The sequence below is a fragment of the Dermacentor silvarum genome, chromosome 2, assembly GCF_013339745.2.
Source record: "Dermacentor silvarum isolate Dsil-2018 chromosome 2, BIME_Dsil_1.4, whole genome shotgun sequence".
Classification (NCBI taxonomy): Eukaryota; Metazoa; Arthropoda; class Arachnida; order Ixodida; family Ixodidae; genus Dermacentor; species Dermacentor silvarum.
Window position 1 is genome coordinate 262,665,312 of NC_051155.1, and position 13,122 is coordinate 262,678,433.

The 13,122-nt window shown below is 46.9% G+C and overlaps 1 protein-coding gene across 1 annotated transcript; it reads right to left on the minus strand.

Moving 5' to 3' along the window:
* Positions 1-11,501: 11,501 nt before the first annotated feature.
* On the minus strand, positions 11,502-11,841 carry LOC119440839 (tetraspanin-33-like; the record flags this gene model as incomplete). Its single annotated transcript, XM_037705710.1, has 1 exon — positions 11,502-11,841. A coding segment is annotated over one exon (340 nt), but the record flags the coding sequence as incomplete, so codon positions are not given.
* Between the last annotated feature and the right edge of the window lie 1,281 nt (positions 11,842-13,122).

Below are 13,122 nucleotides of genomic sequence, written 5' to 3' on the forward strand. Positions count from 1 at the left end.
ATGTGGACACCGTATAAATACATGTCTATCCGATTGTTGCCTATTCGCAAGTGAAGTGTGTGCGTGCATGTGTGTGTGTACGAGCGTGAGTGGGTGTGTGTCCGCTCAACGCGTGCTCGAAACGCGTCATAGATGCTTACGCGTTCCGCACATCTAGTTATCACGTTAGGAACGACAGCGAGCTCAGCATCACTTCCGGCTTTTCTTCTTGTTTTATAGATCAGATCGCCCACCACGTAGTGCAAGCGCCAATTACATACCGCGAATGCAATAGAATCGTACTTGAAGTGGCAGCCGATGGCAGTCTGGTGCACCTTTATCACTACCTTTTTCTCGTTTAATCACACGTTTAAAAAACACAAGCCGTATTTCACGAGAATCACTATTGATCTAAAAATTATTGCGTAAGGATTACTGCGGGTTACTCACCTGCATTTGTCACGGGACTAGTTCGTTCATACTTATTACACGCTATAATATAGAACGCGAGACAATGCAATTACCTGGACATGAAAGAACGCTCGCTCTTTTTTTTCCGGGTCTTAAGATTGTTTCGCGCCCTAATACATTGTAAAGGTCATACTGAATTATTCCAACGCAATACATGCTCCACAATGCGATTCAATTTGACCCTGACAACGCGCGCCGAGCTGAGAGACCTTAATTGGCCCTGCGCATGGGCCAGCGCTACAGACAACTTTTGTGTGCTGTATGTGAGGAGCAAGATTTTCTGCTTGCGCATGATGCTGACAGCCTATGCAATGCGATGACAGCATAGTGAAGAAGGTAAATATGCAACACTGATGATGCCTCCTCAGTGAATTATTTCCCACGCGGCAGTGATAAGCAGTAGCTTTCAGACGTTTTTATAACTGCGCGATAAAACGAGGACAGACGAAAGAACCACACACGACACCGCGAGCGCAGACTGCCAGCTGTTTATTTCTAGAAAAGCAAGGCAGCATATATTTCATTCAGGATCCTGAACACGTGTCCGCATTGTCACTGTCACGTGTGCCGATAAACATGAAAATGCAAAAAATACAAAAAAATACTGAACTATTAAGCTTTTATTTGAAACTCAGGGCCGTCGCATTTGATGGAAAATGCTATGTGCAGAAGGCTGGAATTTGTATTGGTTCCGCAGTTGCCCCCGTTCTTTGCGATATCTATCTTTCGGTGTTTGATCAACGAGTTCAGCAACTAATTTCCGGGGAACATGTTTTGCGTATTTTCCGTTATGTCGATGATTACTTACTCATACTTGACGTGTCCATAAATGATAGCCTTAATGATGCCATATATCGCATATTAAACATATTTCAATCAGCTTCGGGAGGACTCACCTTCACTCACGAGCTAGCCAGGGATAATGTGCTTCATTTTCTGGACCTCAGCCTCCATTTTGACGTTAAACACATCTGTTGGTATTACAACACGAAGACTAAGAAGGCCCCACTGCCGTTTGAAAGTGCTCATTCCAAACTAGTTAATAGAGCCATTATAACCCTAGCTTGTAAGTCCGCCCTGGAAAAATCCTGCGAGCACAAATTAGAATTCAGTTCGAATCACCAAGTTAGGCGCTTCCTTTCGGCTGGTTACCCACAGAGTTTAATCACAGGTGCCTGTAGAAGTCTCTTGCAAAAACTAAAAGGCAAAAAGCGACAGAAAGAGGATATTAAGAAAGATAAACTGCAGGTCACACCCTGCATTCATCGAGTTTCGCGCAACACCAAAAAAGTGGCAAGCCGCTACGGGGTCAAGGTCGTATTTTCGGCTCCATGTAAGCTTAGTAGAGTGTGCCCTATGGGGACAGGTAAGAAAAAGAGTAGGCCCCATTTCTCAACCATGCACGAAACGAACTACACCGAGTGTGATTGTGGGGTAGTGTATTCGATTCCCTTGACTTCTGACAGCATTTATATTGGACAAACGGGCAGGGCACGGGAACGCCAGTGGCATGGAAAGAACAATGCTGGAGGCACTTTGGCCCAACACTGTAACAGATGCAGAGAAAAAGATGAGGGCGGAAGAAACAAAGCTTGCAAGCCAATTCTAAAAAAAAAAAAAAAAAACAGAACCTTCTTGTTCAAATCGAGGGACCAGACTGAAAGGGAGATTGTTGAAGCTTATTACAAAATAAAAATTGGCGACAAGTGTATCAGCACGCCGTCTGTCTCGTTGTTACCAGCAGAAGTAATTTTTTTCTGGAATGGGCCTTTTAAAATCCTTCTTGGCGTTCAAATTTTTCGCAAATTTTTAGTTTTTATTGCGATAGCAATTATATGGACACTCCAAAGCAGATTTCTGCCGTCGGCGTCGCCGTCGCCGTCGCCGTGAGGTTCCGTATGACGTCAATGGAGATGAAATCGTCGCCGCGCGCCGCCGAACGCTGTATGTGCGAGTGAAAGGGCGCGAGGTACGCGCGCTTTCACGGGGAGTGAACGCACGGCGGAGAACAAACGCGCGTTCTGTGCCGTGCTCCCTTAAGGGCTGCAGAAGTAGGCGTCTCTTTCCTCCTTTACAATCACCATATATGTAGAGCAAACGCACCTTCTCCGGACGCGCGAGAGGCCGTGAGGGAGGGGGGAGGGAAGGGAGGCGATGTTTAGCTGCGGCACCAAGTGCCTATTTATATCAGAGGCTCCGGCAACAGTCACCAACGCCGCACGCATTTTGTGCGAACGCGGGCAGAACGCCGACGGCGTCGACAACAGTTCTGCGTGTTGCCGGTGCTGCTGCATGTCCAAGTTTATACAGCTGATAAAGCTACTATCATTACTCCGTATAGCTCTCTACAAATTTGCTATCGCAATTGATGCTTCGCCTTTCAGGTGAAACTGCGACAACTTTTTTGTTTGTTCGTTGCTTTTATACTAAAGCTGCGGCCTAGACCATACACTGCGCGAAGAAAATAGAAGAGGAACAAAAAATGTCACAGTTTCGCCCTAAGGGCGAAGCAATGAATGCGATAGCAACACAGCAATGTCATACGAAGTAAGGTGAGCGGCTTTGGTAGCAACAACACGCAGAACTGTTGTCGACGCCATCGGCGTTTTGCCCGCGTTCGCTCAAAATGCGTGCGGCGTTGGTGACTGTTGCCGGAGCCTCTGATATAAATAGGCACTGCGTGCCGCAGCTAAACGTCGCCTCCCTTCCCTCCCCCTCCCCCACGGCCTCTCGCTCGTTGGAAGAAGGCGCGTTTGCTCTACATACATGGTGATTGTGAAGGAGAACAGAGACGCCTACTTCTGCAGCCCTTAAGCGAGCACGGCGCAGAACGCGCGTTTGTTCTCCGCCGTGCGTTCACTCCCCGTGAAAGACGCGCCCCTCGCGGCCTTTCACTCGCACATACAGCGTTCGGCGCGCGGCGACGAATTGGCGCTGAGCCGTGCTCCCTCAAGGGCTGCAGAAGATAGCGCCAACCTTTCCCTTTCCCTCAAGAACCACTTATCATCGGCGACGATTTCTTCTCCAAATGACGTCATACGGAACCTCACGGCGACGGCGACGGCGACAGCGACGGCGACGGCGACGGCGACGGCGACGCCGACGGCAGAAATCTGCTTTTGAGTGTCCATATAATTGCTATCGCAATAAAAAATGCCGGAAACGCCTCAGCGTTAGTTTTTCACCAGGTTTTACTATCTTCATAGCCACGTTTATGGTTTTCGTCGATTCCATCTTTACTTCTGGTGCTTTTTTCATTAAGCCATATCTTTATCCTTCATGCCTTTTTCTGACATCATCGCCTCTACATTTGCTGTTTGGTATATTACTTGTTGATTCTATGTATTTTTTTAATCAAACGTATTTATCGCCTCATCCTACGCGTTTACTATTTTTATTGCGATAGCAATTATATGGACACTCAAAAGCAGATTTCTGCCGTCGGCGTCGCCGTCGCCGTCGGCGTCGCCGTCGCCGTCGCCGTCGCCGTCGCCGTGAGGTTCCGTATGACGTCATTTGGAGATGAAATCGTCGCCGCGCGCCGCCGAACGCTGTATGTGCGAGTGAAAGGGCGCGAGAGGCGCGTCTTTCACGGGGAGCGAACGCACGGCGGAGAACAAACGCGCGTTCTGCGCCGTGCTCGCTTAAGGGCTGCAGAAGTAGGCGTCTCGTTTCTCCTTTACAATCACCATATATGTAGAGCAAACGCGCCTTCTTCAGACGCGCGAGAGGCCATGGGGGAGGGGGAAGGAAGGGAGGCGACGTTTAGCTGCGGCACCAAGTGCCTATTTATATCAGAAGCTCCAGCAACAGTCACCAACGCCGCACGCATTTTGAGCTAACGCGGGCAAAACGCCGATGGCGTCGACAACAGTTCTGCGTGTTGTTGCTACCAAAGCCACTCACCTTACTTCGTATGACATTGCTGTGTTGCTATCGCATTCATTGCTTCGCCCTTCGGGCGAAACTGTGACATTTTTTTTATTTGTTAAGTGACATACGCCATTTATGTTTCCTTCACAAGCTCGCGGTTTTCTCTCCCTCGTTTGATGATATACTAAGAACGGCTGTCGCTTATTTTAGTGATCGCCTGTCGCAATCCTGTTTTACATTGTTATCCAGCAGATAACTTTTGCATTTTTTGCATTTCAACGTTTAACGGCACATGTGACAGTGACAATGCGGACACGTGTTCAGGATCCTGAATGAAATATATGCTGGCTTGCTTTTCCAGAAATAAACAGTTGGCAGTCTGCGCTCGTGGTGTCGTGTGTGTTTCTGTCGTGTGCCCTCGTTTTTTCGAGCAGTTATAAAAACGTCTAAAAGCTATGAACCAACTAGCCCGCCAGAACGTCCTACTAAAATAACCACTATAGGAAAATGAAAATAAAACTTACGAACTTTATCAAGTATACGCACTGTACTATAATTAGCACTATCGCCTGCGTGGCGACGCACTAAGGAATTCAAATGAGCGGTGAGTGGCGCCAAGACTAGCGGTACTTGCTCATGTTCTTAGAACTCTCGATTGCAGAATGTATCTGTCAAAACTCAAATATGCGAAATGATCGAATGCTCGTTTTTAGCTTGCATATACTACATGCTGTATTGCTCGTATAAAAAATGAGGACAGCTTGCACTAGGGGTGCAAGGCTGAAAAAAAAAACAGCGTAGCTGGGGGTCGACCAAGGTTTACGAAGTTTTGCCAAGTAATTGCTATGTATTACAATGTTATGCCAAGATTTTACCGAGTTTTGCTATTTATTGCTACGATATGCTAAGATTTTACCTAGTTTTTGCTATGCATTGCTATGTTATGCTAAGATTTTAAGAAAGGTTTGCTATGTAATTCTATGTTATGCCAAAATCTTTTTACCAATTATGCTATGTATCGCAGCCGTTGCATTCGTTCATGAGCAGCGATGCCACGGGCTTCCCGTCGAGCCTCTTCTTCCTCGGGGGTTACGTACTTCTTCTGCCGACCCATGTTTTTAGGCGGCGCAAAAGATGTGCTCAGCGCAGAGAAACTAGGTAATGTACCACCAGGGGCGGACACTTCGACTAGTTTCGGTATCTGAAATAAAGCGTCCGCCATTGTTTTGGTAGGAAGCGAAAATTCAGCAACTTTTGCATGTGTGGCCCTACCTTTCCAACCTACGCATGAATAAAATTAAGTTATGCAATTATGTGTTGAAAAAAATATGTCCTTGGCCATTTTCGTTTTTTTAACACCCTATATATTTATCCAGACTCGGCCTTCGTTGCGCCGAAGGGCGGCGCTCTCGCTCTTATCTCGTCTGCTGCCATTCCGTTCGTCTGCTCCAGCCCTTTTCGCTGTCCACGTGTGAAACTTTTTAGAATTGCAGGAAAGCGACAATTTTGGTGTTTGTGAGTGCGAACATCTGAAAATGTCGGCGAAACTAGGCACAGGACACAAGGCGTGTTGTGCTGCTCTTTGGTGCCGCAACTCGGGAAGGAACAGCGCAGCCAAATTTTTCCGCTTCCCAGCGGACGAAAGGTAAGCACACTTTTTTTCGGTACGAAGAATCATGTGCTGTGCTTATCAAAACGGCCACAGAGCGAACCGAAACATTTCTGCCCTTGCTTTACAGTCATTCTTTTTCCTGGCACTGCGCATTTTTCAGTAACGTTGTAAGCATGTAAAGCTACTTGTGGACAGTTTCTGGTGAGCCGGTTGATGCCAGCTGACGCTCAAACGGAAATTTCGCTTCGGTATTGGTTTTTTTAGCGGTGGACCTGCATTTTTTTTCTTCGCGAAGAAATCTTGCAAAGTATATATATGTTCGCCGAACGCGCTTATTCGACGAACTGGCTCGGCTTCAGAGCATTCCGACGAGCAGTTCCTTGGGTGACATTACCACATTTGAATGTTTAAGAAAGAAGCCCCCAAAATAATTACGTACGAGCGACTGCTTACATTCCGTGTCACGAGAAGTTCATGTTACCTGCGCTAAGGGCGAGCTTCGCTTCACTTTTGAACTCGTGACATATTTTCTCGCTTTTTAGCACTCTATATATTAGTGTCGCTTTTATGTGTTGTTTATTGATATTCATGGTGGTACCTGTTTCATTTTCTAGGTGTGACGTATGGCGGAATTACGCCCAAAGAGCAGATCTTGAGGGACTCGCACGGGAGCAAATGTACAACGGCTACCGCCTCTGCTCGGACCACTTCGCTGAAAATGCCTACGCCGACCCTGCCAAAACACGACTCCTGTGGACGGCTGTTCCCACTGCTGCAGTGGAAGTGGGGTCCCCGATCGACGAGGGTAAGAAAAACAATTTATTAGCGGTTGCGAATGTGTGCGCATTTGTAGTTCGTTTTCACGCGCCTTATCGCTTGATACATAATTCACGTTCCATATTTAAGCATGAGTTCAAGGTGTGTCCTTTACATTGGATTTCATGCAACCAGCTTAATGTACAACTGCCTTCCTTCGCTACCTCCTTAACCGAGACCGATTTCTACCCTATCTTCCAGGACCCTCCCGGGCAGAAGCCACAGAAGCCACGGCTGGTTCGGCTCAAGACCACCCTGCCGGCCAAAAGAGCGTCGTCCAGGTTGTAGGTATGCAAAGGCCGACTTGTTGATTTTGGGCATTAAGGCAGGCGGCGTGCATTCTTGCTTTGTGTAGAACTAGTATGCAAGATACGGCGCAAAAGTGAACAGCACGGAGCGCTTCTTTCTTTCTTTTTTCATGTCGTCTGCTACGGCTTCGTGTGACGTTACGCCGCGAAATTTGTTGCGCGTGCTCCAGGGAATTGCGTTCTTTTCGTTTTTACTTAATATTCGATGATCATGCGTGGTAAAGGGTGTTCCAAACTGCTGGTGTAGCTAACGCTGCGAATATTTTCCAGCTTCCTGACGCAGCGAAAGATGCGAATATCTTCTTTTCACAACGACAGAATTCACGCTCGTAAGAAGACGCAGCCCACTTGGCCTTGCTGTAAGCGGCATATCTGTCGCCCGCCGTTGTCGCTTATCGGACATGGCGTTACACTTTGAAACACGAGGTCGCAGAAATAAATTGAGTTTCGATAGGGCCGAAGTTAACGCACGCCGCCGATGGTCGAAATATTTCGCAGTCGGTTATTACGGCGTGTCTCACGCACGCATCGTGGTACGTAAAATCGCACAATTCAATACGACGAAGCTAAGTCTTGGGTACACGCTGCAACGATCTCCATAATTTTCGTTGTATAGTAGAAATTTTACAGGAGCAGGTGTGCGCGTGCCGGCGCAGAGCAGCTTTTAAATTATTTTGACTTAATTACCTCTTGTGGGCTGTGTAGGCAATGGTAAAGCGAAAGTAAATTAAAAAAAAGAAACTGCAATACTACAATGTTCCTAGCCAGCTAATGAGACAACACCAATGCTAAACATGTTACGTAATTGTACAATAGCAATGCAACTTTGAGCAAAGCTTAATGTCTCTTAGAGGAATATTTTTAGTTGAAGTCATGCAAAGATACACAATCGAAGCTGACCCGCATAAGTTGGAAGCGCCATTTTGCGAAAAAAGTGCTGAGACTTGTTTAAAACATGTGACCTAAAATGCTGCTCATTTCCCCCTTATTTCCAGAAGATGGAAAAAGAAAAAGGAGCTGGCAATGTTGGGCTCAACGTCCTCGTCACCTGCTCTGCATGATCAGTTCATTATTCACGAACGTGTTACTATGAACCTTCGTTTGTGGTGAATTGTACTGTGTACAGCCAATGAACGTGGTGACCCCTGCAGCGATAATCTATATACGATGAATTGTGTGAAGACTTCTCTTATGTTTGTGTAACCAATACAGATGCCAACATTTGTATTTACTGTACGAATTACACAGCTCTGTGCTATTGTGGTATGTATTGAGTTGTATCGTTTGCAATACGTTGCTAATAAAATCAGTGAATACACCACATTTTCCGACTACTCAATTTTCTTGCTCAAACAAAATTGTCACGCTTCGAGCTTGCTAGCTCGCGTGCATTTTAACTGAGAAATATTTCCTAACAAATGTTTCGTGGACGTGCTCAACGTCCGAGAAAATTAGCGACCGAAAGCTGTAGAAAACAGTATATGCAGCAGCAACACAATCTAAAAAAGATGCAAGCGGTGCTCTTTTCCGCTTGCGGCTCACAAAGCGGTCGCGCGCTCGTCGAGCGCATAGCAGACGACAAGCAGCTCGGCGTTTCCTCCTCTCTCATCAACAAAAGCGTTGCCATAGCAGCATCAGCAATTTTTTTATTGTTTATTGGTTTCACAGTTTGGCCTACCAAACACCAGGGGACAAATTGGCGCTAGTGACGCAAACATCGTTTACCCGGGGGGTATACCAGCTGACCTAGCCCTGGTACCACCGTCGCGGCGTCACGGAGCTTTATATGAAGGCCGCGAACGAAGATGCGCGCAGTGACGTCATGGATTTTTTTTCTCCGCCTACACGGCTCTGGAAGCGTGGCGATGTTAGGGAAGCGGTGGTGCAGCGTGGCGCGGCCGAGCGCAGACAGGCCAAGTGGTTGCTAGGCGACGTATATTGACGTCAGAGCTAGGCGCAGCCCGGCGTGACAAGGAGAGGCGATGCGTAAGTGGGAGCGGTGACGTCATGACACCTGTGCTAAGCTCCGCACGAAGCCCAGGTGCAGCTGTTCCAAGTGGTCGCTAGGCAACGCAGTTACGTCATATCTCGGCGGAGTTTCTGCGAACGATTTGTAGCCGAACCTCGAGATCCGCCAGTGGGTGGACACTGGGGCTAGTTTCGGTATTGGCAATAAAGCGTCGCGACGACACTGGTAACCAAAGGAAAATACAGTAACTTTTGCATGTGTGGCTCTATCTCTTCAACCTACATAACAATAAAGTTAAGTGATGCAATTATGTGTAGAAATAAAATGTGTTTTGGCTATTTTCTTTCTGAACATGCAATACCTTTATTTAGTCGCTTCATTTGTTGCGCCAACGGGCATTGATTTCGCTCTTATCGCTTCAGCTGCCATTCCGTTTGTCTGCTCCTGCCGCTCTCTGCACCTCTACACAGGTGCACGCCTTTGCCTTCTACTGTGCGCTGCAATATTTTGTTTCAGTATCGGCCAGTGTTCCAGTGATGCATGAAAAACAGAAGAAAGGCCACAAGACGTTCTGCGCGGCTCTGGGTGTGCCAACATTGGAAGAGACAGCAGGGCCCCTTTCTTCCGCTTCGAAGAGAATGAAAGGTGAGCACGCTTTTTATGCAGTCGTTATGTAGCGAATAGCCGCTAACCTTATCTAAACGGCTATCAGACGAAAGGGAGGGTATTCTGTACGCGGTACATTTCTCTGCGGTGTGTAAAGACACTGAAGCTAACTATCGAGAGCAGCGCCTGAGGCGGGTGTGCTAGCTAAGCCGCTGATGAATATTGCGTTTCGTTATATCTCGGCGACTGCTGTTCGCTTTATGGAATAAAAAAACTGATAATTTACCCTTGCTGAAGATGCTTGAATGCTTGGTGCTTGAACGTGGGGGCTAAGTTAGAGATAATTTAGCTGTAAGAAAGTGATCAGGGTTTTCATATAGCTGTTGAGAAAGCAGCATGACCAAACCTGTTATTTTAATATACGTAGCTGTTAAAAGAATTTGGATTGTTAAATTTTTGTGCCATATTTTTAGCATAAATCTCACAAAAAATATAGAAAGAGTTGACGAGCATGAATTGAAAGCACTGTTTTGCGACAAAGGTGCTGAAATTTATTCCTGCAATTGCATTGTGTGTAAGCATATAGCTTATTACTTCCATTTTTTCCAGACCAGAGCCCCAGCACGGACAACTCCACCTCCCCCTCAAATATCTGTCTCGTCTGTGTTTGGGTATGCGAAATGTGCCGTCTTCAGCCTTTCAACCAGTTTTGCCTAATGATAATTGCATAAGTAATCGCAGATAACTGTTGCGACAAACGATTTGCGTTGGTAGAATTTCCACGTGCAAAGCTAATAAAGTTGGGAAATAAAGCACATTTCAATTTCTGTTACTGTACTGCCGAAACGCAATAGCCACGCACTATAACCAGCTGGCTCACGTATCAATAACAGAATAGAGTAAAATTTTAGCAAACACAGATGCGCTGCTGGTGTTTATTCATTACATGAACCACACCCGCAGAAAGAAGTTGCCATTAAAAAAAGAAAGAGGCTGAAAATGACAGCTGTTCGAACAAAGCAGACTGTAGCAGCAAACGCAACTAGTGTTAGTTTCCTCTTGCATCTGCCGAGAAAATTGCACACTCGTCGAGCACATTGCAGACGACAAGCGGGATGGCCGTCTCCCCCTCGTGCATCAACAAAACCATTACCATGGCAGCAAGCTTAATTTTTTAGTGTTTTCTCAGAAGAATTGCCTACCAAGCACCAGGGGAGAAACTGGCGCTCGTGACGCAATTCCCGTTTACCTGGGGGGCATACCAGCAGACATAGCCGTGGCTACGCTGTAAAAAATTCAGTTATCCCTTCGCGATTGTCTTGCACATGTGATATGTGTGATGTTATATCGTAGCAATATTTTTTTCACTCCACAGCATTCTTGAAGAGGCTAATAAACCTGCTCCACAAAGCAGGTGTTTTCGTGCGCAATCCCCTAGCTTGTAGTTAGGTAATTGGAAATGTTGCTGCATAATCGGTTAATTGTAACAACGACTACATGACTCAATGCAATCTGCGGCCGCTGTAGCTTGCCGAATGAGTGAAAATTTCGAATATATTAAGGAAAAGACAGTTTCTTGTTTTTACAAAAGAAACAACGCCTATATTGCTTGAGGTTAACTGCATGTGCCGTAAGGAAACGACGCTATGCTTCAGCAGCAACACATCTCGCGAGAAAACAATGTATATTTCACCGCCTCGAAAAAGTCATGACTATCAGCACTAGGTGACAGGATCAAGAAAGTGAGATCTAAACCGTTAATTATATAGATACAGTTCATAACATCGCGCGCAGCCGAATAACTAATAAAACGAGTGAATTGAGAGGCCGCCACTCCTGTACCATATGTGTAGGGAACTCTATATGGCTACGACTGGTCCTGCTCGGCAATCTGGACGTGCTGGTATATCCTGCAGATAATGTCGATCTCGTCGATCACCGCGTTCGTGATCATGTCGACGAAGGCGAGCAAGATGACTGCGATGAGGCAGCTGCCGCCGATGACCATCACATGCTCCTTGACGTAGCGGTGCACGGCGTCCGGGCAGTTGCCGATGTGGACGATGAACCAGGCGTCGTAGTCGGACATGTTGAGCACGTTTCGGCCACAGTTGAGGCTCACCGGCCCTAGGCTGGTGGACTTGCAGCACGAGTACGGCACCGAGCAGCGCTCCTGGCTCGGATTCGTCAGGTTGCACTGGAAATAGCTGCGAAGGTTGATTGGCTGATTGATTGTCTTTCATTGCTTCATTTGCTTGTAGAGCGTTTGCAAGTACTAATTATACATGCAGCCATAAGCTAGTTTGGTTTGATAGAAATAAATATATAGAGGCATTTCACAAAGTAGAAACAATACTGCACAAAAACAACAACTAAGAAATAAACACATTAGAGAAAAATAAAAGAAGGAAATAATATTGGTATACATGTGCAGCACACTAACCCGTGGTTTGTTCCTCGTTTCGTTACGAACTGATAGATGGCAAGCTTGCTGTTGATATTACGGTAATTTAATTAAATTGTTTATGCTTTCCGAAAAAAATTGGCAGCCGATCCACGATGTGAATGCTGATGATGGAGCGAAGCTCCTTGGACGATTAGGGCTGCTGCTCGAGCTTTCGCATCGGGGTATTCCTGCCGTTCCCGGCGTGTGCTGCTTATCGTGCTCGTAGCTCGGGGTTAGCTTCACGGCGTTGCCGTGGGGCTGCCGCGTCTCGTTGTCGATGTGTAGGATCAGAGTCACGACGTTTGCGCTTACGTTCGCGATCCTCCATACTGCAGTGCTAAGTGTAGCGACAGCAGCGCCGGCGTAACACCTGCGCGCGCTCGGTATGCGCGCTGCGTGCGCTCTGCGAACGGTTCTGCGCATGACGTCGTGCGCTTGCTCGGAGAGGGGTTTCGGAGCGGCGCCGGCGCAGCGCAACACCTGTCTTGGTGCGCGACTGGGACCTACGATGACGACGGCGACAACGCACATCGTGAGAGCCTACGGAGCTTTGCTCCTAAAGAAATGCGGAAACACTCCATCTTTGTCGTGGATGATGGCTCTGAGGGAGGACCACAGCTTGCCAGAAAGCACTGCTGTAATTTCAGCCTGCTACTTAAATATGCGGACACCGTCCAGTACAGATACCACGAAAATGACACGACATTTTGCACGACAACAGACACGTGCCTGTGTCAACGTTTGCTTTAGCCCGACGCGTCCAGGCAAGCGACAAAGCTCTTACGGTTTCTTTGTTCGAGATACACATTACCACCCATTTTTTTGTTGACTTTATTTTTTTAACGCGAATGCTGCGACAACGCAGAGGGCAGAGGAAAATAACGGGATCTAGCACATTGTGAGGTATGTCATTGCATCTTTGCCCACATCCGTGACAAGTGTACGCTCTGTTTCATGTTCTCTTGCTAAATCATTTATCTATGTTAGCGTCTTCACTACCGAAACTAGTGTAGGTAAGCAAGCGAGTAACTCATCTTACAAA